Below are 24,461 nucleotides of genomic sequence, written 5' to 3'. Positions count from 1 at the left end.
CACTCCCATAACCACTTATCTCCCCTCCCTCACCACCGAATTACCTCATCATTCAGATCCATTTTCAGTGTAGAAATCGTGAGTTATAGCTAGGGAGAAAGGCAAGAAAAAAATCGAGAGCTAGTGAGCAAACAAGAGAAGCTCTTCACTCCTCCGCGTCGCGTCGTCGTTGTTTCTTTTCATTTCTATTTCAAACGAATCCAAGGCATGTATATACTTTTCTAAATTTCAATCAAGTCATATTAGCAAGTATTTTTCAGTACATGATCAGATTTTATCATTTCAAAAAAACCGAAAATTTCAGCAAAACAAGAAAGAAAATTCTGCACAGATTTTATCGACTTCCATGCTTCACGATTGGTATGTTTGTTTCGATTTCAGGGATGGATCGTTCCAGGGGCTCAAAGCTGATTATGGACATGTACTAGGACATGTTAGGGCCATGTTAGAATGTTTGTTTCAGTCCCATGCTTGCTGGAAAAAACCGAATTGACAGCAAGTCCCATAGGTGCAGAAAATGGTGTTCGAAATTTCAGTTCCTGTCATGAGGGTTTGATCTGATCATGGCTGCCTAAAGGCTCTTAGCCATGGTTGGATCACTCCCCTAGCAAGTCTAAGACGTGAATAAGTCGCCCTTTTGGTGGCTTGGTCCATGGATCATCGGATTTTATACAAAACGTTAGAACAGCCCCCTCTCCCCCTTCGGCTTTCTCATTGTACAGCACATGCATTTCGAATTGTGTGGTTTGATGTTGATCTTGGTTGGCCTATGGCCCTTAGCCACGGTTCATATCATGCCCCTAGATGTCTAGATCGTGCCATGGTCAATCAAATGGCCACTGGAACGACACGAGACATCCATCGAAGTAACACACTACACACGCATACAAAAGCATTCTCGGTTGGAGTTTCGGTTTTGTTTCTGGTATGGTTCGAATTGTGGCTGGCCAAAAGCCCTTAGCCATGGTACAAATCATTCCTCAGGACGTTGGTAAGGGTCTCTGGTCGGTGGTGCACGCCCCAATGGCCGATAGACTCGAAACCAACACAAGACGAACAAGTGCGCAGCTGCTGTATTTTTGACAGCAAGTATGCTGCTGTTCAGAGGCGTCGTTTGAGTTCTTGGTTGGCTTTTAGCCCATGGCCTTGGACTGGACAGTGCCGCATTGAGTTAGGAAGGTCATGTTTTTGACCGTTCGTTATTCGGATCATTTTTGAGGTCGTACGAGAATTTACAGTGCGATGTGCCAAATGTACTCTCGAAAAAGCGTTTCGTGTTTTGGCCTCCATTTCACCTAGATTTCGACCCTAATCATTTTAGGAGCATTATTTCAGTATTTTTAGCGTATTTTAATCATGAATAAATGACGGTTCAGTGTTGGTTCGGGTTTGGTTCAGAGTCATGATTAAATACGAAGTCATTAGGCGTCATAGTCGCATCTTTTGTACGTAAATTTCATAGTTGGGCAAGTTTTAGCATTTGCATATTTTTCATAGCACAGTTAGGTTGCAGCGAGCCTGGGGACGATCCAATCCAATCCAGTTGGTAAAATTACAGGATTTTTCATTATGCCAGTTAAATTATATTACGTGCATGAAAACAAAAAATGATTATTTTTGAGATTTATGCGATATAGCTTGTGGTTCATTCACTATGTGGGAGTGTTATTTTATACGGTCGCCAATGACCGATCAGTTCAGTATGGTACCACCCGATCGCCAGTGACCGGCCAGATCAGTTCAGTTTCAGCCTCCCCGGTAGCCAGTTACCGATCAGTTTCAGCTTAGTGCAGTGGCCACAGGCGTAAAACATAATCTCAACAGAAAATTTTACCAGTTATTTCAGTACAGGCTCCAAGGAGCAAACATTTTTACTGTGATTATCAGTTCAGTTATGCACGTATTATAATTGCTCAGTACAGATTATTTTCAGCATGCCTCATGACATGATATTTTATCTCATGCACATTTTACTTCAGTTTTTAGTCGTTACCTGCGATATATGCATGCTGAGTCTTTAGGTTCACTAGACTTGATTGTTGTAGGTACTGATGAGGCCAGGGCCGAGGGCGGGGACCAGTGAGCCAGCTTGGGTCGGCAGTAGTGGCACCCGAGGACCTCAGTGCAGCAGTTGTTATTTTATTTCGCAAACAATTTTTATCAGTCATTGGATAATTTTCAAATTGTTATTGTTGGCAAAACTTTATTTTTATTCCGCTGCTATTATTTTAAACATTGAACTTGATTCATCAGTCGATTTTATGAATGAGGCCATTTAAGTTCTTTTAAAAAGAAAAAAAATTAATTTTCCGCAAATTTTCAAGCAAGGAGTTTTAGGGCCTTTACAACGAGTATCAAGAAACTTTGAGCAGTCGAGATATTACTATACAAGGAATCGGTGGAAATCTTATCAGCATTTAAGATGTAGTTGGCTATTATGATCCTTTACAATATCCCCTCCTTTTGCCATATGGTACATATGGTTGGGACTTAAATAGCCGAAATATCAATGGTACCCGATTAACATGCTTAAATTACTATGCGTATATGCTACAGGTTAGTGAGAAAACATTGTACTTTTTGCTTTATCTTTTTATTTTAAAAAAAATTCTAACTTATATTTAAATCAATTCTCATACAATATAAATTATCTTCTTAACCAGATACGAGAAAATTCATCATCTTTGATTCTTAGAGGAGGTCGTCTACTTCAACAATATGTGGTTGACAATTACGTAAAGATTGAAACACAAAGACTACGATGGATACGTTCAAATCAACGTGATATACGTTCAGAACTTTACCAGGGATTGCAAGATTGTTTACATGGAGGTGAAAATAATGCAGGTACAATAATTTACTGATTTGAATATTGTACGATAACTTTATGATTTGAATATTATTTTTCACACTATATGTTACAACTCACATCTTATACATATCTATCATCTTCTACTTTATACAGGAAATGTTGGTACCAGAATCGTTTTGCCATCATCTTTCGGTGGTAGCCCACGTGACATGTACCAACGGTATCAAGATGCCATGACTTTGGTACAAACATATGGAAAACCAGATATAATGCTTACAATGACATGCAATCCGAATTGGAATGAGATAAAAAATCAACTAATTCCTGGGCAATCACCTCAAGACCGTCCAGATTTGATTACATGGATATTTCAGTCAAAATTCGAGGAATTTAAGAAAGACATTGTGGATAGAGGGGTTTTAGGTAAGGTCCGCTCTTATTCATACGTCATTGATTATCAGAAAAGAGGGCTTCCTCATGTTCATATGTTGGTCATATTTGAAAATAATGACAAGTTGTGTACTCCCGACCACTTTGACTCAATTGTGCGTGCTGAAATACCTTTACAAACAGAAGAACCCAACTTACACAAAGCAGTTGTCCACCATATGATACATGGGCCCTGTGGATCGATGAATCCTAATTGTCCATGCATGGTAAATGGTAAATGCAAGAAGAACTTTCCGAAACCATTTGTGGAATACACATCTCGAGGAAATGATTCATACCCTTTGTATCGAAGACGTGAAGGTGGCCAAGTATCAATTCCCAACAATGAAGATGTTTTCATTGATAATGGTTGGGTTGTCCCGTACAATCCCTGGCTTTTATTAAAGTATGATTTTCATATTAATGTTGAAGTATGTGGAGGTATTAAGTGTGTCAAGTACATATACAAGTACATCCATAAAGGTCCTGATCGGGTTGCACTAGAGCTGCGAAATGGACAAAATTGTGATGAAATCCAACATTACGTGGATGGAAGGTGGATTTGTGCGCCTGAAGCATGGTGGCGAATTTTCTCATTTGAGTTCAGTAGGATGTATCCTTCAGTCATTAGGTTACAACTACATACACCGAACCAACATTTGATTTATTTTGACCCCCAACAACGCGTAAGCGATCTACTTGTAGATGATGACAACTCGAAGACTATGCTTACAGAGTGTTTCAAAATAAATTGTGATCCTGACTTGACTGGAAAGTATTTATATCGAGAATTTCCACAATATTACACATGGATAAAATCTGGAAAAAAATGGGTTCGTCGAAGAAGCAACAATAAAGTGGTTGGAAGAGTATATGTTGTGTCGCCATCTGAAAGTGAGAGGTTTTATCTTCGTATCCTTTTAAATCATGTCAGGGGCCCAATATCTTTTGAATATCTGATGACTGTGAATGGGATAACATATTCAACGTTTAAGGAGTCTGCTCAAATGAGAGGACTTCTCAAACAAGATGATTATGTAATACAATGTCTACAAGAAGCACACTCTGTTTGAATGTCATCCTCATTGAGAAGGTTATTGGTATCCATACTGGTGATCTGTCAACCAACAATAGTTCGAGAACTCTGGGATGAGTTCCATCCTAGCATGTGTGAAGATTATGGCAGAGAAATTTCATCAAGTAACTTAATCATCAATAAGTTATTGCTTGAGATACGAAGGTTGTTGCATCAGTACAAAATGAAACTTGGTGATTTTGATTTGCCATCAATAAGTGCTGAGTTTTTAGAAGACGCACCACTGCCAAGAATAATTGAGGATGAGCTTTTTTATCATATTTCTGATGATGATTTGAGATCTATTGAACGTTTGAATGCTCAACAGAAGATTGCGTTTGACACCATCATAGAAAGTATTATGCATAACCAATCAAAACTTTTCTTCATTGATGGTCCTGGAGGCACTGGTAAGACTTTTCTATACCGCTCAATGTTGGCACACTTAAGACAAATGGGTTAAATAATAATTGCAGTAGCAACATCTGGAATAGCCGCGACATTGTTGCCAGGTGGAAGAACTGCACATTCACGTTTTAAAATTCCACTTAGACCAACCGCATCAACACTTTGCAAAATAAAAAAACAGACAGAACTTGCAGATCTAATAAGGCGTGCATCAGCTATAGTATGGGACGAGGCTCCAATGGCAAATCGCTATGCTTTTGAATCTGTGAGTAAGAGTTTCCAAGATATTATGGAAAATCAAATAGAATTTGGAGGGAAGACAATGGTTTTTGGTGGTGATTTTCGACAAGTGTTACCGGTTGTTAAACGAGGGTCAAAGGCAGAACAAATTGCTGCAAGTATTTCAAGGTCAACATTCTGGAATTGCGTAAAGATAATACACCTTCAACAGAATATGAGATCTGCTCAAGATATTGAGTTCTCGCAATTTCTCTTGCGCGTCGGTGATGGATTGCAACATACTGTAAATCGTGATTTCATAAAATTACCAGATTCAATTATCATACCATGGGAAGGTGAACAATCAATTCAGGTTTTGATTGATTCTGTTTTTCCTAATATGCTAAATCATGTTAACGATGAAAACTATATGGTTGATAGAGCAATCATCACACCAAAAAATGCTGATGTGGACAATATTAATCAAATGCTGATTCTCAAGTTTCTTGGAGAAGAAAAAGAGTATACCTCTTGGGATAGTGTAGAAGACGACAATCACAACCTTTTTCAAGAAGAATTTTTGAATTCCCTTAATCCAAGTGGTTTGCCACCGCATAAAATCAAATTGAAAGTAGGAAGTCCTGTCATGCTCTTGAGAAATGTTGCGACTGAACTTGGTCTATGCAATGGAACAAGATTAATATGTCGCAGTCTTGGTAGAAATTTTGTAGATGCTGAGATCATAACAGGTCCTCGCAAGGGTACCGGATTCTTTCTACATAGAATGCCCTTGAAAAGTGAAGATAATTCTGGATTACCATTTGAGTTGACACGTCGACAGTTTCCCATAAGGCTTAGTTTTGCTTTGACAATAAACAAAGCACAAGGTCAAACAATCTCAAATATTGGCATATTTTTGCGTAACCATGTGTTCAGCCACGATCAACTATATGTGGCACTTTCAAGAGGAGTCTCACAAAATTCTACAAAAATCTTGGTAAAAGACGGGAATTTAGAGCGTCAATATGGTGTATTCACAAGAAACATGGTTTTCAAAGAGGTATTGTTACCTAATAGAGAAAGATAAAATGTAAGTAAGTCAACTCTCTTTATTGTGAATTTTTAAAAAATACATTATGTACAAAAATTTACAATAATCGTTAAATACATGATATATGTTTCAATGTTAGAATTTGGGGGATGCTAAAAAATTCAATTTATCTCTATCCCTGTTTTCTATCCATGCTTTTATCTCTATCCATGTTTATCTATTTCTCATCCTCTATCTTATCTCTCCCAAATAACCATTTTTGGCATGGATATTACAATTTCTATATTTATTGAATCAATTTTAAAAAGTACTTGGTTAGTGTCTAATGGACAAACAGATTATTTATGATTTTCTTTTTGTTGGTTTAAGTTTAATTTTTTTGATGGTTTTAACTTTGTGTTTTTTTCTCAAAAGATGAATGATACTGGTTGCAAACAAGTTATTTGTAGAAGTGACATACTCAATTCAATGGATCAGATCTACTCGCTCCCACTTGTTTTTAACATTAAATAAGTTTATCGTCTATGATTTATTATGTTGCTTTATATATTTTAAACTTGAAATTATTGAAGATATATGTGTAAATGTTGGATTTATGTTACGAAACTAAGCTTATTCTATTATTCTCCACTATTATAAAATAGCAAATTAGAGATGTCTATATATATCAGGGCATAATATAAAAATTACTCTCGATGCTCATGTTTGCTGGCCACTCATTAGTATGTTTACACTACAGAGAAGCTAAATTCATAAAAGACAAAGAAGAAGAGGAAGAAATTGATGGCAAGTACTGCGTGCTTCATGATAGTAAACAAAAATGATATCCCCATTTACGAAGCTGAGGTTGGTACAGTTCCCAAAGTATGATTCTTTTCAATACCCCATCAATTTTAGATTTTTTTTTTAAAAAAATTCATTTTCACCATTATGGCATCACACAATATGATTTATTCTGATAATTTTGAGATCTGGAGAAAGAGGATGCTGCTCATCTACACCAATTCATATTACATGCTGCTTTAGACATTGTTCAAGATGTGGCGTGGACTACAAGTGCTATGTGAGAAACCTACTTGATTAATTTGGGAAAAATTCATTGTTTATTGATTTTATTTGTGGTCTCGGCACTCTCATCCTTTTTGTTTTTTTTTTTGTGGAGTAGGTTTCTGAAAGCAATGGACAGATTTGATGATTTTGTGGTTCTTACATGTAACTGCAGGTCATATACTTTGATTTTTTTTTCATTAGCTCAATCCTGTGCATCCTTTTTGGAAAATGTGTGAATGATTATGATGCTTATTTTTATTACTGTATAATATGGGGAGAGTAAAGGATCTGGCTCCCAAATATGAATAAAATTTCAGTTTTGACGCTTAAACTTTTCGAGCTACAAGCTTTCTCATGTTCAGTTGGATTTCATTATTCATGTGGATATTGATTTATCTCTTTCTCCATTGGTATTAGTGGGCATTGATTATATCAAATCAGTTTTAATAAGCGTCATTGATTCAATTTATATTTTTCCTTCACCAATTCTGTTGGTTATGATCCTTCCGAGTTCATATCCGGAGCATGTGTTTTGATAGTCATGTTATAATCTGCTTATCTTTTCTCCTAATGAGGATGGGGATTTATGCCTTTCTGAGATTTAGAAGTTCGATATTGTCATGTGTGGATGTAGGTATTACATGATCTGAAGGAGGTTAGAGGATATGTACAAGAAACATTGGATTAAGATATGAAAATATTATTTTATTATAAATAAAATTGAGAGTGAATACCTCTAGGTTTGCATGTATTAATTATTAAGTGTTGTTTTATACTTAGCATACCTGGGTCAAGATGGCTTTTTTGTCAGGTGCAATTATGTGTAATAAGTCAGAATTTTTTTTTTTGCATTGTAGTACGCTTCAAGTATTTATCCTAATGTCACATGTGATATATTTTTCGTTGTCATGAGTTTGTTATTGTTATTGTCTTATGCTCCAGGACCAAAACCTTCGGAGTTATATGGAAAGTATACATGGAAGATTGATAAGTTTTCACAAATAACCAAAAGAGAACTCCGGATCAATGCATTTGAAATCTTTTACTAGGTAATAATGGACTTTAGAGTAGATGTTTGCCTTACATATTTCTTTATTATGTAATTTCTTCAAGAAATAAAATTTCAAACTACAATTTTCAAATCTTTTTTCTCATGTTTAGTGTATAAAAATTATTCTTTTTTTTCCTTTGGTTGTGTTAAACTCTACAAGATAGGTGGTTGTGTTGCTCCAGGAATAGAAAGTGTTATTTGAGGTTCTTCGTTAGATTACCTCAAGCATAACTCTTAATACACTAGAACAGATAGAGTTCTACTTATGCATACAATGTGTAAAGATAAATACAATTTTAATTGTTTTTGTTCAATTTGTTAGCTGATTTAGAAGACAAATTTGAGGTTTTAAATTCAATAAATTTTAGTTCGATGACATTATGATATATTTTGGAAAATCATTTGACTATTTGTTTACTTTTTTTACGTTGAAGTTTATCGTTATTTCACTTACGACTTTAAAAGAATATTATTTTTTATGATCAAAACTTATATCATGTAAGGTAACAAATTGAGTTTGGCAGATTTATTTAAGTTTCGCAATCAATTGCTTTTCATGATTCACGTACAAAATATTTCGGTGTCATGTTGTTGTAATATCATGAATTTTTAATATATTAGCTCAATATATTCATTTCACACGCAACGCGTGTGCCTCGGTCGCTAGTTTGATAAGTAATCCTTCTAGATCCGCGACGGTTATTAACAAACCGTCGCCGATTTTATCGGCCACGGTATTTGCCAAACCGTCGCTAATAGAGCAACGGTTTATCTAAACCGTCGCAATATAGCGACGGCTTATGAAAAACCTGTCGCTAGATAGCGACTAAATGGTCTCAAACTGTCGCTATGATTCTATATATAGCGACGGTTCAAGCTAACTGTCGCAATAATAGCGACAGTTATCCATCAACTGTCGTCGATCTAGAGCCGCAACAGTTATGAAAATACCGTCGCAGATCTAGATCGGCGACGGTATATGCCAAACCGTCGCTATAATTGCGACAGTTTGGTAAACCCGTCGCTATATAGCGACGGTTTTAATGGAACCCGTCGCTATATAGCGACCGTTTGGGAAAAAACCGTCGTTATGATTCTATATATACCGAGGTTCGCAACATTTTCTTGAACGATTTTTCATCTATCTCAGGTAGTAGCGAAACTCTATAAAATTTTTCGAAGTTTCTATTTTTTTTATTTTGTACTAACATTTTTTCCTATTTATTTCGTAGATTTCCTCGTCGGTGCGATCTTCCAACGTTACGTGAAGCTGCATATCTTCGCGCAAATCAGGTTTTAAAGTTCTTTTTTTTTTTTACAGAAAATTTAATATATAATTTTAATTTTTGCGTAGTAGTTATTTTTTATAGATTTTATTGATAAACACCGTCGCTTCTTAAACGGCGGTTTTTTTAAAAAACCGCCGATAAATATGACGACGGATTTTACGAAATCGTTGCTAAATATAGCGACGGATTTTACGAAATCGTTGCTAAATATAGCGACGGGTTTTTTAAACCGACGTTAATTTTAACGATGGTTTTGTATAAACCGTCGCTTAATATTAACGACGATTTCTTAAAACCGTCGCAAAAATAGCGACGATCTTCTTCAAAAGAACCGACGCTCAACTCCCGTCGCTTCTAGAATGCGACGCAGCCTCTGGTGACGGATCGCGAAACCGTCGTTAAAATCGTCGTCTTACCCTTTTCATTATCTAAATAATAATTCCAAACTATAACTAAAGAATCATTAATATTTTCAATATCAATCTTCATAGTTTAATCTAAAAATTAACAAATCTCTAATCAAATAATTGCATGCACAATGATATTAGTATTATTAAACATTAAGAGACCTGAAGTAATTAAATTTAATGTCATTATCTAATTTTTATGTAACAAAAATCAGCTCAAACAAATGATAAAATATTTTATTTTGTTTAATAAAAAATATCGCCAAAGCCTATTTTTATAAAATTTGTGGTTCGTCTATAATTAACATATGCTAATAACTAGTTCTTTATGTTTATAAACCAAATTAATCTTTTAAAATATGATATCATCTCTAACAATTTCATAAATTTGAAATAATAAAATGCTATCATATTTAAGTAATTATTCTAGTTAATTATAAGAAAATCATATAAAAATTATTTCTAAATTTTTTAATATAATATCAAGATTTTGTTTTTCTTATTTCTGTGATATCATAATTTTGTGTGTTGTGTGTGTATTTGTATACTCAATCAGGAGTAGGTCTCTTGTGAGACGGTCTCATGAATCTTTATCTGTGAGACGGGTCAACCCTATCGATATTAACAATAAAAAATGATACTCTTAGCATAAAAAGTAATATTTTTCATGGAAGATCCAAATAAGAGATTCATCTCACAAAATACGATTCTTGATATCGTCTCACATAAGTTTTTGCACTCAATCCGGAAGCCAATTTGCATGATTGAATTTTAGTTAATTTAGAATAATTTTTTTGCCACAATATAAAATACTTTTCATCAAATCAAGATTCTCTGCATTGGTGTCTTTTAAACCCTAAGCCTTCACCGCTTTCCACAGGTGAATCTTCTGTGCTTAATAATTATTTTTAATTTGGTGTAAATACGAAAGAAATCCGTTGTTTTTTTCTGTACCGATAATCTTCGCTGTTTCACGGTTAAATTATTTCAACTCAAGATTTTTGTTAGCCCTTTATGTTTTCTGTAGTGGTTTTTGCCTTTCTGAAGTGCGTAAATTGATTTTAAAGTTCTGTGAATTTTTTTTGCTAGCATAAAGATGTCGTCTTTGAGGAATGCTATTCCAAGAAAAGCTCACAAGGAGCGCGCTCAGCCGTAAGTGTGATTATTTTTTGGGGCCATTAATTTCTTTATTGCCCGTTTTGAAATATTTTGACGTATATTTCCGATTCACTCAATTGATGATTTGTTGTGTGTATCAGGCATTTGAGAAGGAAATTTGGGCTGCTCGAAAAACATAAAGATTATGTCATTCGTGCACGAGCCTATCACCAGAAGGAGCAGACTTTACTGGTAATTTCTACTACCCTGCGTCTTGTTGGTTTTGGTAGCATTTTATGAACGAAATTTGGCGAGTTCTTATTTTATGGTAAGTCACTTCTGCGTGTTTATAACAGAAACTTAAGGAAAAAGCAGCATTGAGGAACCCAGATGAATTTTACTTCAAGATGATTAAAACAAAAACTGTTGGCGGAGTCCATAAACCTGAGTAAGCTGGAAAATTTTATTTTTATGAGGTTATCTGTTCTCTTTTGAGGATATTTATTTGAGTGTAATTTGAATATTAGCTGTTGAATGTGGATTTTGTAAAGGAGCCAGGCTAATAAGTACACTAACGAAGAGTTGATGTTGATGAAGACCCAAGACATTGGATATATTTTGCAGAAACTTCAAACTGAAAAAAAGGTTTTATTTTAGTGTTTCTGGTTTTTTGGGTCTCGGATTCTCGAGATAGCTGTCATGCAGGTTCTTTATTCTGAAATTTAACTTTTTGGATGCAGAAAATTGAAAGACTTAATGGTATGCTGCATTCTCTTGACAATCAGTCATCATCCAAACATGTTTATTATGCCGGAAACATGTGAGTGATCAAGCCCTTTTTCGGCTGACTCTTGATAGTTTTCATACCCATTTTTTAGAGTAGTCAATTTCATGTTATAACAGTTTTGTCACCACCAAAGTTTATTCTTTTCTCATTATTAGATATGGTCTCTTCTGATAGCTCAATTAATTTATTTCTTCAAAGTCATTTTATTCCCTTCTGCTTTAGAAAGAACGTCTAATATGTAATCTAGGAAATTAAGATAAAACTATCTGAAGGCCAATTTCAAAAGTTCAATGACCAAGGGGCAATGAGACTGTCTTCTCTGGAACTTCTGTTTGAATCACTTAAATTCCATGTTTACACTTGTGTATATGCAAATGACGGATTTTTTTTTCATCCAAGACAGTGATTTGGTGGTAATGTACTGGTCACACAAAGTATTAATGCATAAAATGTTGCATGACAAATATTGCTCAATAGTATAGCATTTTGAGCTTAGTAGATATTTGTGTGTTTCATGAAGTATGTTGGCTGGCTGTTGATTCTCTTTCTAGGGAGGAGGCAAGAGAAGTACGCAAAAACGTTTCAGAACAAGGGAACCCATCAACTTTTAAAGACTTGCCTAAAGTTATTTTGAGGTACTGAAAGCTATTTTTTTTAGTCAATTGCCGCCTACGAAATTGGATTGCCAGGTTGATAATTGCCTCCCCACAATTAAGATCCCTACCGAGTATCGAATGATATCATTACCGTCAATCCATAAGCTATATTGAAAAAACAAAGTGGACTACAAATTTTCCTTGACAATCATAAATAATTTGCTTTAGTCTGCCTGTCCTCACAGCTCTTTCATTTGTCTCTTCACCACCCATACTTTACGCCCTTTAAGTTATCAATACCTCACTTGTTGATTGAATATGGTGATATTTGGCGTCTTGTCATAATATCTTATTTTTCTTATTGAATTTAGTTTTCAATTTCTACTTCTTTGGTATTCCCTGCTGTTGTTCGAGTTTTCTCTTCAAAAACTTTTTTGTATTTGTTGGTCGCAAATATATACCAATTGGGAATATCAATCGCATGCTATGTGAGTTAATTATAATTCCATTTATGCGTGCATGATAAATATTTATGGCCGTGAGTGCTGTATCTCTTTGTATAAATTTTATGGGAATTAGGTGATGATACTTTTCTCCATGATTTATCCTCGCCACTTGACGAACTTTGGTTCAGGAAATCAAATTGATGCACAAGTGCTAGAGCATTTAAACCCAACTGACGTTTCTTGTATCATGAACTACTATCTATCATATTCCCTAAAGGGTCTTGCTTGTTGGCAATCGTTGCTGCATTTTCCTAAAATTTAATCCTTTTTCTATGTTGTATCTTTCTACTTTGATTTTGGGTATTTAGTTTTATTCCAAATGACTTTTCTGTTTCTTGTAGAACATAACTTTATCGAATCAAATGGTTGGTTATCTGTCCGCCGTGCACAAATCCTTTTCCTTTTGATGAGTTTTGTTTTGGTTGATTTCCAAATTTCTTTTCAGTCTCTCCTTGGCTTTAGGCCTTCATATTACTTTTGTTTCTCTTCTACATCGAGGAAGTTAGACTAGAATTTGTGGTTGAGGAGTTTAGTTTAATCGTGTATAGAAACACTGTAAAGGCCCGTATTTCGTATTCATAATTTTGCGGAATTATTAAAATTTTTCTAAATAAATAAATAAACTTGCCTCATTTATAAAATAAAATGTAAATAATTGAAAATTTAAAAATAACAGCGGAAGTCAACGTAATATTTCAAACAACAATTTAAAAATAATCCAACATATAAAATCGAGTTTGAAAGATAACAGGTGCATAAACTAAAACATGAGGTCCTCGGGTTTACTACTGCTGTCCCCAGATCGCTCACTGGTCTCTGCCCGCGGTCTCGGTCTCATCAATATCTACAACAATCAAGTCTAGTGAGTCTAAAGACTCAACATGTATATATCATGAATAACAAATAAATATACCGTAAAATCGCATGCAACTTAAAAATATCATATCATAAAGCGTGCGGTGATAAACGTATCATGAATAATTATAACTACGTGCATATCTGAAAATCATACGTAAAATCTTTGCTCAATAGAGCTCTGTCATATCATATCATAATTTTCTGGTATAGATAATGTTTCTAAGCTAGTGGCCCATAACATAACGTAAGTGTCTGATCAGACTAAACCACAAGTGTACTGGGCGGTAGAGATCACCACAGCCCTTGGACTGGATATCCGTACCCATACATAATCGTAAACCGGTCGTAAGTCACCGGGTGGAGAGGTCCTCGGTTGCGCCTACCGACTTCCAAACCCATAAGCATAAGGTGGCCACAAGACATATAACATATATCTCAAAAATAAACATTTTATATTTTTATGCACGTAATCTAATTATAAACTTATTTTTACCGGATGAATTGGATCGCTCCCAAGCTTGCTTCGACTTAATTCTAAAATATGTGACACATGCAAATAATATTATCTTGAATTAAACTTGACAATAGAACAAAAACGAGACGATCAGGACCAACCACTTGATTTTCAATCATGGTATTGTATCAACCCGAACCAACATAAACCGACGTTTAAACATGATTAAAAATACCCCAAACATACTGAAAAATATGCATAAGAACTGCAAAACACGAAAACAGGTGAAAGGAATCCAAAAACATAAAAGAGTCATTTTGGCACCTTTCACCGTAAATTCTCGTATGACCTCTAAACTCGACCAAATCACGAACGGCCAAAAACATGACCTTCCTAACTCATTAAGGTACTTTCCAGTCCAAGGCCATGGGCTAAAATCCAACCAAGAACTCAAACAAGCACCAAAACCGAAGCTCAAAGCTGCTGGAAAAGTGCAGAAGTAGCAGTTTACTTGTTTGTGGTGAAAATCCTGAAATAAATGACTATGGGCTTGAACCACCGTCCAAGGACTCTTACCAACATCCTAAGACATGGCTTGGACCATGGCTAAGGGCTAAAAGCCACGCACAAACCGAGCTAACACCTAGGACAATCACAACTCAAAACCGAGAGAGCCAATATCTGTATAGTGTGATGTATTGCATTGTTTTGTTGTCTTGTATCGTTCCAATGGCCATTTGAGCGATCATGACTCGATTTAGACATGATGGAGAGTTGTATGAACCATGGCCACAGGCTAGGAGCCAACCACAATTCATCCAACACACAAAAATCGAAATCACACTCACACAGAATCTGAAAAGGGAAAAATCGAATGACTCTTGCATAGTTGATGTAAAAATCTGATGGCTCCTTGAACCAAGCTTGTAAATACCGATTTGGTCACACCCTAGACATGTTAAGGGAGGGTTCTAACCATGGCTACAGACCCTAGGATAGCTAAGGTTCGAACACTCCACTTAAACAACTCAATGGCAGAAACCGTGTCTCATTCTGCACTCAAATAAAAAGTTGCTGTCATTTCTGCATTTGTGTGTGCATGGATGGAAACCAATGACCAAATAACTTCCTAAAACACTCTAAATCATGCCTAGAAGCAGCTCTGTGTGCCTGGACCGAAGCAACCACCTAGATTCATCAAAACAACTCACCCGTAAGGCAGAACACCTAGGGCCGAGAAGGCTGTGTTAAATTTTCAGAATGTTTGCTGTCAAATTTCGAATTTCTGCTTATATCATGAATATATAATGGTTTCAAATATCTAATATGGCTTGATTGAAGAGCAAATAAATAATATATACATGCCTGGAATTTGTTTTAAAGAAAACAAATCTAAACGACTAATACGAGCGACGAAACGGAGTTGAGTTTTCTTCCTTGTGTTACTGCTGTTGTGCACGATTCCTAGCTGCTGTTTTGCTGATGTATTTTGAAGGTAGGGGGTATAGGAAGTGTAGATGATGAAGGTGAATGATAAATGAGATGTTAAAGGTGCTATAATATGCATTTAGTTTGAGAGTTACAAGTCAAGAAGTGGAATGGATTTTGAAATGCTTTTGATTCTTCTTGCTTCCGATTACCTGTTCTTATTCTTGTTGTTATTCACGTTTATTTGCTAGCATAAAGGGGTTGAAGAGCTTCAAAGAGAATTATGATGCATGTATTACCCCTAATTATGGAGTTTAAAAGTGGGAAATGAATGCACTATAAAAAAAAACATTTAGTGGTAAATTTGAATGGGTTTGAATTGCTTCTCCTTCACTCCTTATTGCCGTTGGTTTTTCTCATTTCTTTGCTGCATGGTCTCATTCATTTGATAAGTAATTAGTTGGGGAGAAATGAGGTGCTTTATTGCATTTAAATTTCCTACTAATTAGAGAATTAGAATAGGACATGAATACACCATGAAGTGTAATTAGAGATAGTTTGAATGGAGAGTTATCAACCTCTGAAATGTTTTAAATGTTGGTCATTATTATTAATTTGCATTGTATATTTTTATTTAAACCTTGTATTTTAATTGTTTAAGATTTTAAACCTTCATTATATTTATTTTAATGCATTAACAAATTAATTTAGTTTAGCATCTTATTTAAATTATTTCTTGACTTAAATTAAATTTATGAATATTTGTCTTATCCCCTTAAAGTAATTTCGTCCCCGAAATTAAAACTTACCGAATAACTCGGGATAACGACTCCTCATTTCTGGCTCAGGTTCCCACGTAGCTTCTTCCTCCAAATGATTGAGCCATTTGACTTTCACTAGCTTGACCATTTTGTTCCGAAGCTTTTTCTCCTGCCTGTCTAAACTTTGCACTGGTCTTTCCTTATAAGACAAGTTCGGAGTGAGCTGCAACAGCTCAAAATTCAAGACATGCGATGGATTCGCCATATACTTTCTCAACATAGGGACGTGGAACACGTTGTGTACTCCGGTCAGATTCCGCGGAAGAGCAACACGATATGCTAATGTCCCAACTTTGTCGAAGATCTCAAATGGTCCAATGAATCTCGGACTGAACTTTCCTTTCTTTCTGAACCGCACGACGCCTTTCATTGGTGCTATCTTCACGAAAACATGGTCACCAACAGCAAATTCTAGATCTCTCCTCCTCTGATCCGCATAACTCTTCTGTCCGCTCTGAGCAGTCCTCATCCTGTCACGGATCTTGACTACTACATCGGCGGCCTGCTGCACAATCTCCGGACCCAACTCTGATCTCTCCCCTACTTCATCCCAATGAATAGGAGATCTACACTTACGACCGTACAGTGCTTCCTATAGAGCCATCCCTATAGACGACTGAAAACTGTTGTTATAGGTAAACTTCACCAATGGCAACTTTGATTCCCAACTCCCGAAGAAATCAAGAACACATGCACGGAGAAGATCCTCCAAAATCTGGATAACTCTCTCGGACTGACCATCTGTCTGTGGGTGGAAAGTCGTGCTAAACAACAACTTCGTACCCATAGCTGAATGTAAACTCTTCCAAAATAATGAAGTAAATCTAGGATCTCGGTCAGACACTATAGAAACAGGAATATCCATGAAGTCTGACGATCTCCCGGATATATAACTCTGCATACTGGATCATGAGAAAGTCGTCTTAATAGAAGAAATGGGCTGATTTCGTAAGACGATCAACAATCACCCATATAGCATTCGACCCTCTAACTGACTTCGGCAAGCCGACAACGAAGTCCATCGTAACATTCTCCCACTTCCACTCGGGAATAGGAAGAGGCTTAAGAATGTCTGCTGGTCTCTGATGCTCCGCTTTCACTAGTTGACATGTCAGACACTCGGATACAAAACGTCTGATATCCCTCTTCATTCCGGGCCACCAATATAATAACTGCAAATCTTTGTACATCTTCTTACTCCCCGGATGAATAGAGTACTATGACATATGGGCCTCAGATAAAATATCCTCTCGAATCGAATCGTCGCTAAGAACCCACATTCTGTCTCGATATCTCACAATGTCGTCTCTAACTGTGTACATGATACTGTCCTTGGCTTCATCTCTCTGCCTCCACTTAGCCAACTGTTCGTCTGCTAACTGTCCACTGCGAATACGGTCTAGAAGAGAAGACTGAATCGTCAAAGTAGATAACAGAGGAATTCTACCTCGAGGAAATGTCTCTAGATCAAACCTCAGCATCTCATACTTAAGATATCTCGGAATCCTCAAATGAGCCATCACTGCAACTTTCCTGCTCAACGCATCCGCAACTACATTAGCTTTGCCAGGATGATAGCTAATGTCACAGTCATAGTCCTTCACTAGCTCTAACTAACGTCTCTGCCGCATATTCAACTCTTTCTGTGTAAAGAAGCATTTGAGACTTTTGTGGTCGGTAAAGATCTGACACTTCTCTCCGTACAAATAATGCCTCCAAATCTTCAATGCAAATACTACGGCTGCCAACTCTAGATCATGGGTAGGGTAATTCTTCTCATGAATCTTCAACTGACGAGAAGCATATGCTATCACCTTCCCATGCTGCATCAATACTGCGCCTAAATCGAGTTTCGAAGCATCAGTATACAAAACAAAATCTCCGGGTCCTGAAAGCATGGCCAATACTGGCGCTGAAATAAGAGCTTGCTTCAAAGTATCGAAGCTCTTCTGGCACTCCTCGCTCCACACGTACTTAGCATTCTTCTTTGTCAACGACGTGAGTGGAACTGCGATAGAGGAGAATCCCTGAATAAACTTCCGATAGTATCCTGCTAACCCAAGGAAACTACGGATCTCTGATGCATTTTGCGGCACAACCCAATCTCTGACTGCTGCAACTTATGCTGGGTCTACCTCAATACCACTGCTAGAAACAACGTGGCCTAAGAACGCCACCTTCTCTAACCAGAACTCGCACTTGCTAAACTTCGCGAATAACTTGTGCTTTCGTAGGGTCTGCAATACTTTGGTCAGATGTCTGCTGTGATCCTCTTCATTCTTTGAGTAGATGTGAATATCGTCTATGAATACTATCACAAACTGATCAAGATACGGCTGAAATACGCGATTCATGAGATCCATGAAGATCGCTGGCGCATTCGTCAAACCGAACGACATCACAAGGAACTCGAAGTGACCATAACGAGTCTTAAAAGCAGTCTTGAGAACATCGACATCTCTCACCCGCAACTGATGATAGCCGAAACGCAAATCTATCTTGGAGAATACCGAGGCTCCTTGCAACTGATCAAATAAATCTTCAATCCTATGGAGTTGGTACTTGTTATTCACTGTAACTCTGTTCAACTCCCGATAATCAATGCAAAGCCTCATCGACCCATCCTTCTTCTTCACAAATAAGACTGGCGCGCCCCATGGAGAAAAACTCGGGCGAATGAACTCCTTGTCAAGAAGTTCCTGAATCTGCTTCTTGAGTTCTGCCATCTCTGTCGGTGCTAATCGATACGGTGCCTTTGAGATCGGCGCGGTACCCGGCATAAGCTCAATAGAAAATTCCACCTCTCGCACAGGTGGTAAACCGGTGACATCGTCAGGAAAAACGTCTAGAAAGTCCTTGACGATAGGAACATCGGATGCTGACTGTTTGGGCGTCTCGAGAACGGATACAAGAGTAGCTAAAAATGCTTGGCACCCTCTATTAATGAGCTTCCTAGCCTGGACACAGGATATCATACGCGGTAAATTAAAATACATGTCTGGTTCGAATAAGAATTGCTCCATTCCAGGTGGTCGGACTAGAACAGATCTCCGCTGGAAGTCAATTAGAACTCTGTTCCTCATTAGCCAATCCATACCCAGAATAATATCAAACTCTGGCATCGGCAACACGATAAGATCCGCATAAACAAGATTACCATGAAGTTCGAGGTCTATGTCTCGGATCACATTAGTCGCCGTCATCTCCTCTCCAGAAGGAAGAACTACGGAATATGCTATATCTAGCCCAATGGTCTTGATATTGAGGAAATTTGCAAAAACCTCAGAAATGAATGAATGAGTAGCCCCCGAATCTATCAAGGCATTCGTAGCGGAACCGGCTATAAAAATTCTCCCTGAAAGATTGGAATATCATGCTAAACCCAATAGTTTTACAAGAACTAAGCTTATAGACATGCAAAGGTCGAAGTTCTTCTAACCTAAATTCCCGTAATTAACACTGATTAAAACATGCAATCCTATCACAAATTCTAATTTCAAAATCTTAACCCAAAACACTAAATTTCAAATACAATTTAAAGATTTAAGGTACCTGTCAAGAGCATCGTCTCCGGGTTAGTCTCCGCGGCATGAAGAGCAAAAACTCTGCCTTGGGTAGGCAGATCCTTCTGAGGACAATTCTTCAAAATGTGATCAGTACTATCACACTTGTAACACTTTCACGAATCATACATACCACAATTCCCTGCATGACGGCGTGAGCACCTGGCACAGACTGGATACTCCACTGTCCTTGGGACTGCCCGTCCATGCTGCTGTTGATGCTGCTCTCTGTTCCTAGGTGGGCCATGGAATTGCCTCTTATTCTGGTGCTGCTGCGGTGGAGGGCGGTGCGGTGCGGTGCCTGAAATGGTTGCTTACCATTGCGATCCCTCTCAATGTCCTGCTGGTCCTGCTCTGCAGTTAGAGCTCTGGAAACTGCGACATCATAGGTAGTAGGGCCAGCCACCCTAACATCACGGCGTAAGATCGGCCGTAGACCATTCAGAAACTGCCTCATCTTGGCTCCGGCATCATTTGCAATCAGGGGTACAAAATGACAACCCCTCTCGAACTTACGGACGAACTCCGTAACAGTCATGTCTCCCTGCCTCAGGGTCATGAACTCCGTGTTCAACTTGGAACGCACTTACTCAGTAAAATATTTAGAGTAGAATACCTCTGTGAAGCGCTCCCAGCTCAAAGTAGTCAAATCCAAAGTCACTGATGTTCCTTCCCACCATAGGCGAGCGTCTCCTCCGAACAGATAGGTCGCACATCGAACCATATCTCCATCTTCAAGCCCCATGAACTCAAAGATAACCTCGAGGGACTTAATCCAGTCCTCGGCAGCCATGGGATCTGTCGTCCCTGTGAACTCCTTCGGTCTCATCTTCACGAACCGCTCATAGACTATCCCGCTGGTCTGGCTATAGCAGCTTGGTTTCCCGCGAACTGTGCGAAGAACTGAGTCATCCCCGCTAACATCTGTGCGTTCATGTCCGGTGGGAGGGGTGGTGCGTTCCTCTCCTGTCTCTGATCCTCACCGTCCTCATGACGACGCCCACCCCCTCCCCTCTGGCGTCCAACAAGACGTCTAAGAGGCATACTGTTCCATACATAACCCATACTTAACCAAAATGCATAATTCCATAATTTATTTTTAAATTTAAGTAATTACTCAATAATTAAAATTTGAACGTAGAATATTTCATGAAATCATGCTGTTAAAATAATTCATACTTTAAGTAAAATGCTGAAATGTAAAACTTACAGACCGAAGACGTGACTTCATGAGCTTCTTGATATCAGTAGTAGTACAACCCTTTACAAGAACATTGGCTCTGATACCAACTGTAAAGGCCCGTATTTCGTATTCATAATTTTGCGGAATTACTAAAATTTTCTAAATAAATAAATAACTTGCCTCCTTAATAAAATAAACATGTAAATAATTTAAACTTTAAAAATAACAGCGGAAGTCAACGTAATATTTCAAACAACAATTTAAAAATAATCTAACTTATTAAAATCGAGTTTGAAAGATAACATGTGCATAAACTAAAACATGAGGTCTTCGGGTTTATTACTGCTGTTTCAAGATCGCTCACTGGTCTCCGTCCGCGGTCTCGACCTCATCAATATCTACAACAATCAAGTCTAGTGAGTCTAAAGACCCAACATGTATATATCGTGAATAACAAATAAATATATCGTAAAATCGCATGCAACTTAAAAATATCATATCACAAAGCGTGCAGTGATAAACGTATCATGAATAATTATAACTACGTGCATATCTGAAAATCATACGTAAAATCTTTGCTCAATAGAGCTCTGTCATATCATATCATAATTTTATGGTAAAGATAATGTTTCTAAGCTAGTGGCCCATAACATAACGTAAGCGTCTGATTCATTTGCTAGGTAATTAGTTGGGGCGAAATGAGGTGCTTTATGGCATTTAAATTTCCTACTAATTAGAGAATTAGAATAGGACATGAATACACCATGAAGTGTAATTAGAGATAGTTTGAATGGAGAGTTATCAACCTTTGAAATATTTTAAATGTTGGTCATTATTATTAATTTGCATTGTATATTTTTTTTAAACCTTGTATTTTAATTGTTTAAGATTTTAAACCTTCATTATATTTATTTTAATGCATTAACAAATTAATTTAGTTTAGCATCTTGCTTAGAACTTTTGCATGGCATACATGACCTCAATTTAAATGTTTAAATGCTATGTTTAATTTCTTGAATATATTTACCATATATTAGTTCATCACCAATTGTTTACACATTTTACTTAAACTTTAATTAAATATTGAACATAATATAATTTATTTACTAATTTGACTCCCATTAATTTGATAAATCCTAAAACATTCTTTTTCTTCAAATTAAATTATTTCTTGACTTAAATTAAATTTAGGAATATTTGTTTTATTATTAATCTTATCTCAAATCTCCAAACTCTGGTCCGACCTCGCGGATTTATCCTGAAAAGGCGAAACTAAGCATCTACTTTTTAAAATAAATAAAACACTTCATATTTTCATAAAAATTCATTTGGTTCTACAAACATGGTCAACATGCAGGAAGACAGATTCTTCATATCGAGAGCTAGAGGCTAGAAAAAAACGGTTAAAAGATCTAGAGAAAATATACACGGATATGTCTATGCAGAAAGAGTTACAGGTATCAATATTTCAGAGAGTACGTTATACGCTTTATTTTTTCCTTGTTTCGCTGTAGTGTAATCATTTTAATGCTTCATTGGTGTTGAAAAGGGGTAACAAACGCAAACTGCGTGAAGATGAAATGGTTAGTCCCACTTCAAGACCCGTGTATAAATGGCGACAGGAAAGGAAACGTTGAATAAAATACTTATATAACGAAGATTTCTTGAATGAGAACCTGAGGAGGGGACGTGCAACAATATCCTGTATTCATCTGGGAAGCAAAATTTTCGTATCTGTGTGGAAACTGCGTGATTTTTTTAATTGGAACAACCGTAAACGTTGAAACATAATTTTTCTATGACTGATGTTGGAAACAAAAGTATACTTCAATGTTTTCATAATCGGACCACCTTCATAACCGGACCGGTGATTGAATCGAAAAACACATGTTGAATTTATGGTGTGACTGAAAATGGTTATATTATATAAAATAATAATATAATATTATAAATAATGAAAAAGATATAGTTACCGATATAGTGATATTTCATGCTTTTAAATTCCCAAAAATACTATGCCATTAGAGCCGTCAGATCCATCAAATTTCACTGCGAAGAACTACAATAATGTGTGTATAGTTTATAGTTTATATTTTCATTGTCGAAATTCTTTTCCATAAAAATATAATAGAAAAAAGTGGGAAAATAGAGTGTTGTTTTCAATGTTTTATATATATATATATATATATATATATATATATATATATATATTTAGAAAACTAACGTTTAAAAATATGTTCTATTTAGATATATGTGTAATAAAAGAGTTACTTTGGAGAGAGTTCAAACAAGTTTTATGGTTTATGCATAAGTTTTTAGGTTTGCTATCTTTTCCTTTGACAAGCGAGCAAACTTGGGCTGTCACACATCGATTTGATATTTAAAGAATTCGGTGGTGAACTCAAGTTGGTGATTTATTGTTAAATTTGATCGTGAATTATTTAGTTCTGGCCATATTGATAAGTTGTTTTTGATACTGGGTGAGAAAATTGAAGATAAGGCATTTCTAAATTTTATAAAAAAGTTGTTTGAATGTAAGATAGTCAACATTGAATTGGGTAGGGTTTGTTTAGGCAGGGGTCTGCCTCAAGAATCTACCTTGAGTTCGATGTTGATCAATGTTTACTTTAATGGGTTTGATAAGGAAGTTCAAGAATTACTATTAAACACGAATAAAGAGATTCCTAAGTTCGTGGAAAATGATCTTGTATCGGATGAAAGAGATTCAGACCATGTTTTTTTATGAACCATTGAAGATTAATGTTGTCCGATTATTGGATGAGATATTGATTGTTACTTCAGGAACAAAGATTGATGGCTTTAGAATTGAAGAATAGAGTAGTGAAGTTATTAGAACGTGATTTTGATTTGAGAGTGGATAAACTTACAACAGTCATTCATAGCGCGGTTCACTACAAAAAATAAACCGTCACTATTTTTATTAAAAATAAAAACCGTCGCCTATTAAATTTAGCGACAATTTACTAACACCCTACGCTATAATTGCGACGGGTTTATGAAAACCGTCGCTAAATTAGAGACGGTTTTTCATCAACCGTCGCTAATATTGCGACAATTCCTCAAACCGTCGCCCATGTGCGACGGTCTTGTATTCTACCGTCACTATGTTAGCGACTGTTTTCAATCAACCGTCGCTTAATTTTAAAGACGACGGGTTTGATCAAAACAGTCGCTATAGAGCGACAATTTACATAAACCGTCGCTTAATTTGATAAGCCACGGTTTTCATAAAACCGTCGCTATATAGCGACGGTTCAAGCTAAATATAGCGACGGATTTTACGAAACCGTCGCTAAATATAGCGACTGGTTTTTAAAACCCGTCGCTAATATTAACGATGGTTTTGTATAAACCG

General features: G+C 36.6%; 2 protein-coding genes across 4 annotated transcripts in view; both read left to right on the top strand.

The window, feature by feature from the left end:
* LOC140803128 (uncharacterized) overlaps nt 1–8,362 on the top strand; it is a 31,301-nt gene extending 22,939 nt beyond the window's left edge. Inside the window, exon 5 of one of the 2 annotated variants that reach the window (XR_012111784.1) lies at nt 7,987–8,362. Coding sequence is in view for 1 of the 2 variants with exons in the window: in XM_073158820.1 (XP_073014921.1) it covers nt 6,409–6,416 (8 nt within the window). In the remaining variant the exon portion in view is untranslated. Of the gene's footprint in view, nt 1–6,408; nt 6,487–7,986 lie in introns of those variants that run through there. The other variant, XM_073158820.1, reaches the window with a different exon arrangement.
* LOC140803126 (probable U3 small nucleolar RNA-associated protein 11) overlaps nt 1–22,722 on the top strand; it is a 65,731-nt gene extending 43,009 nt beyond the window's left edge. Inside the window, exons 1-8 of one of the 2 annotated variants that reach the window (XM_073158819.1) lie at nt 10,885–10,943; nt 11,051–11,141; nt 11,246–11,337; nt 11,441–11,534; nt 11,630–11,709; nt 12,228–12,311; nt 22,443–22,541; nt 22,629–22,722. In XM_073158819.1, the coding sequence (XP_073014920.1) occupies nt 10,888–10,943; nt 11,051–11,141; nt 11,246–11,337; nt 11,441–11,534; nt 11,630–11,709; nt 12,228–12,311; nt 22,443–22,541; nt 22,629–22,722 (690 nt within the window). In that variant the 5' untranslated portion in view covers nt 10,885–10,887. Of the gene's footprint in view, nt 1–10,884; nt 10,944–11,050; nt 11,142–11,245; nt 11,338–11,440; nt 11,535–11,629; nt 11,710–12,227; nt 12,312–22,442; nt 22,542–22,628 lie in introns of those variants that run through there. The other variant, XR_012111783.1, reaches the window with a different exon arrangement.
* The last annotated feature ends 1,739 nt before the right edge of the window (nt 22,723–24,461 follow it).

Source organism: Primulina eburnea, chromosome 10, assembly GCF_022965805.1.
Source record: "Primulina eburnea isolate SZY01 chromosome 10, ASM2296580v1, whole genome shotgun sequence".
Taxonomy (NCBI): domain Eukaryota; kingdom Viridiplantae; phylum Streptophyta; class Magnoliopsida; order Lamiales; family Gesneriaceae; genus Primulina; species Primulina eburnea.
Note: the sequence above shows the minus strand (reverse complement) of the source record. Positions and strands in the feature narration are given on the sequence as shown.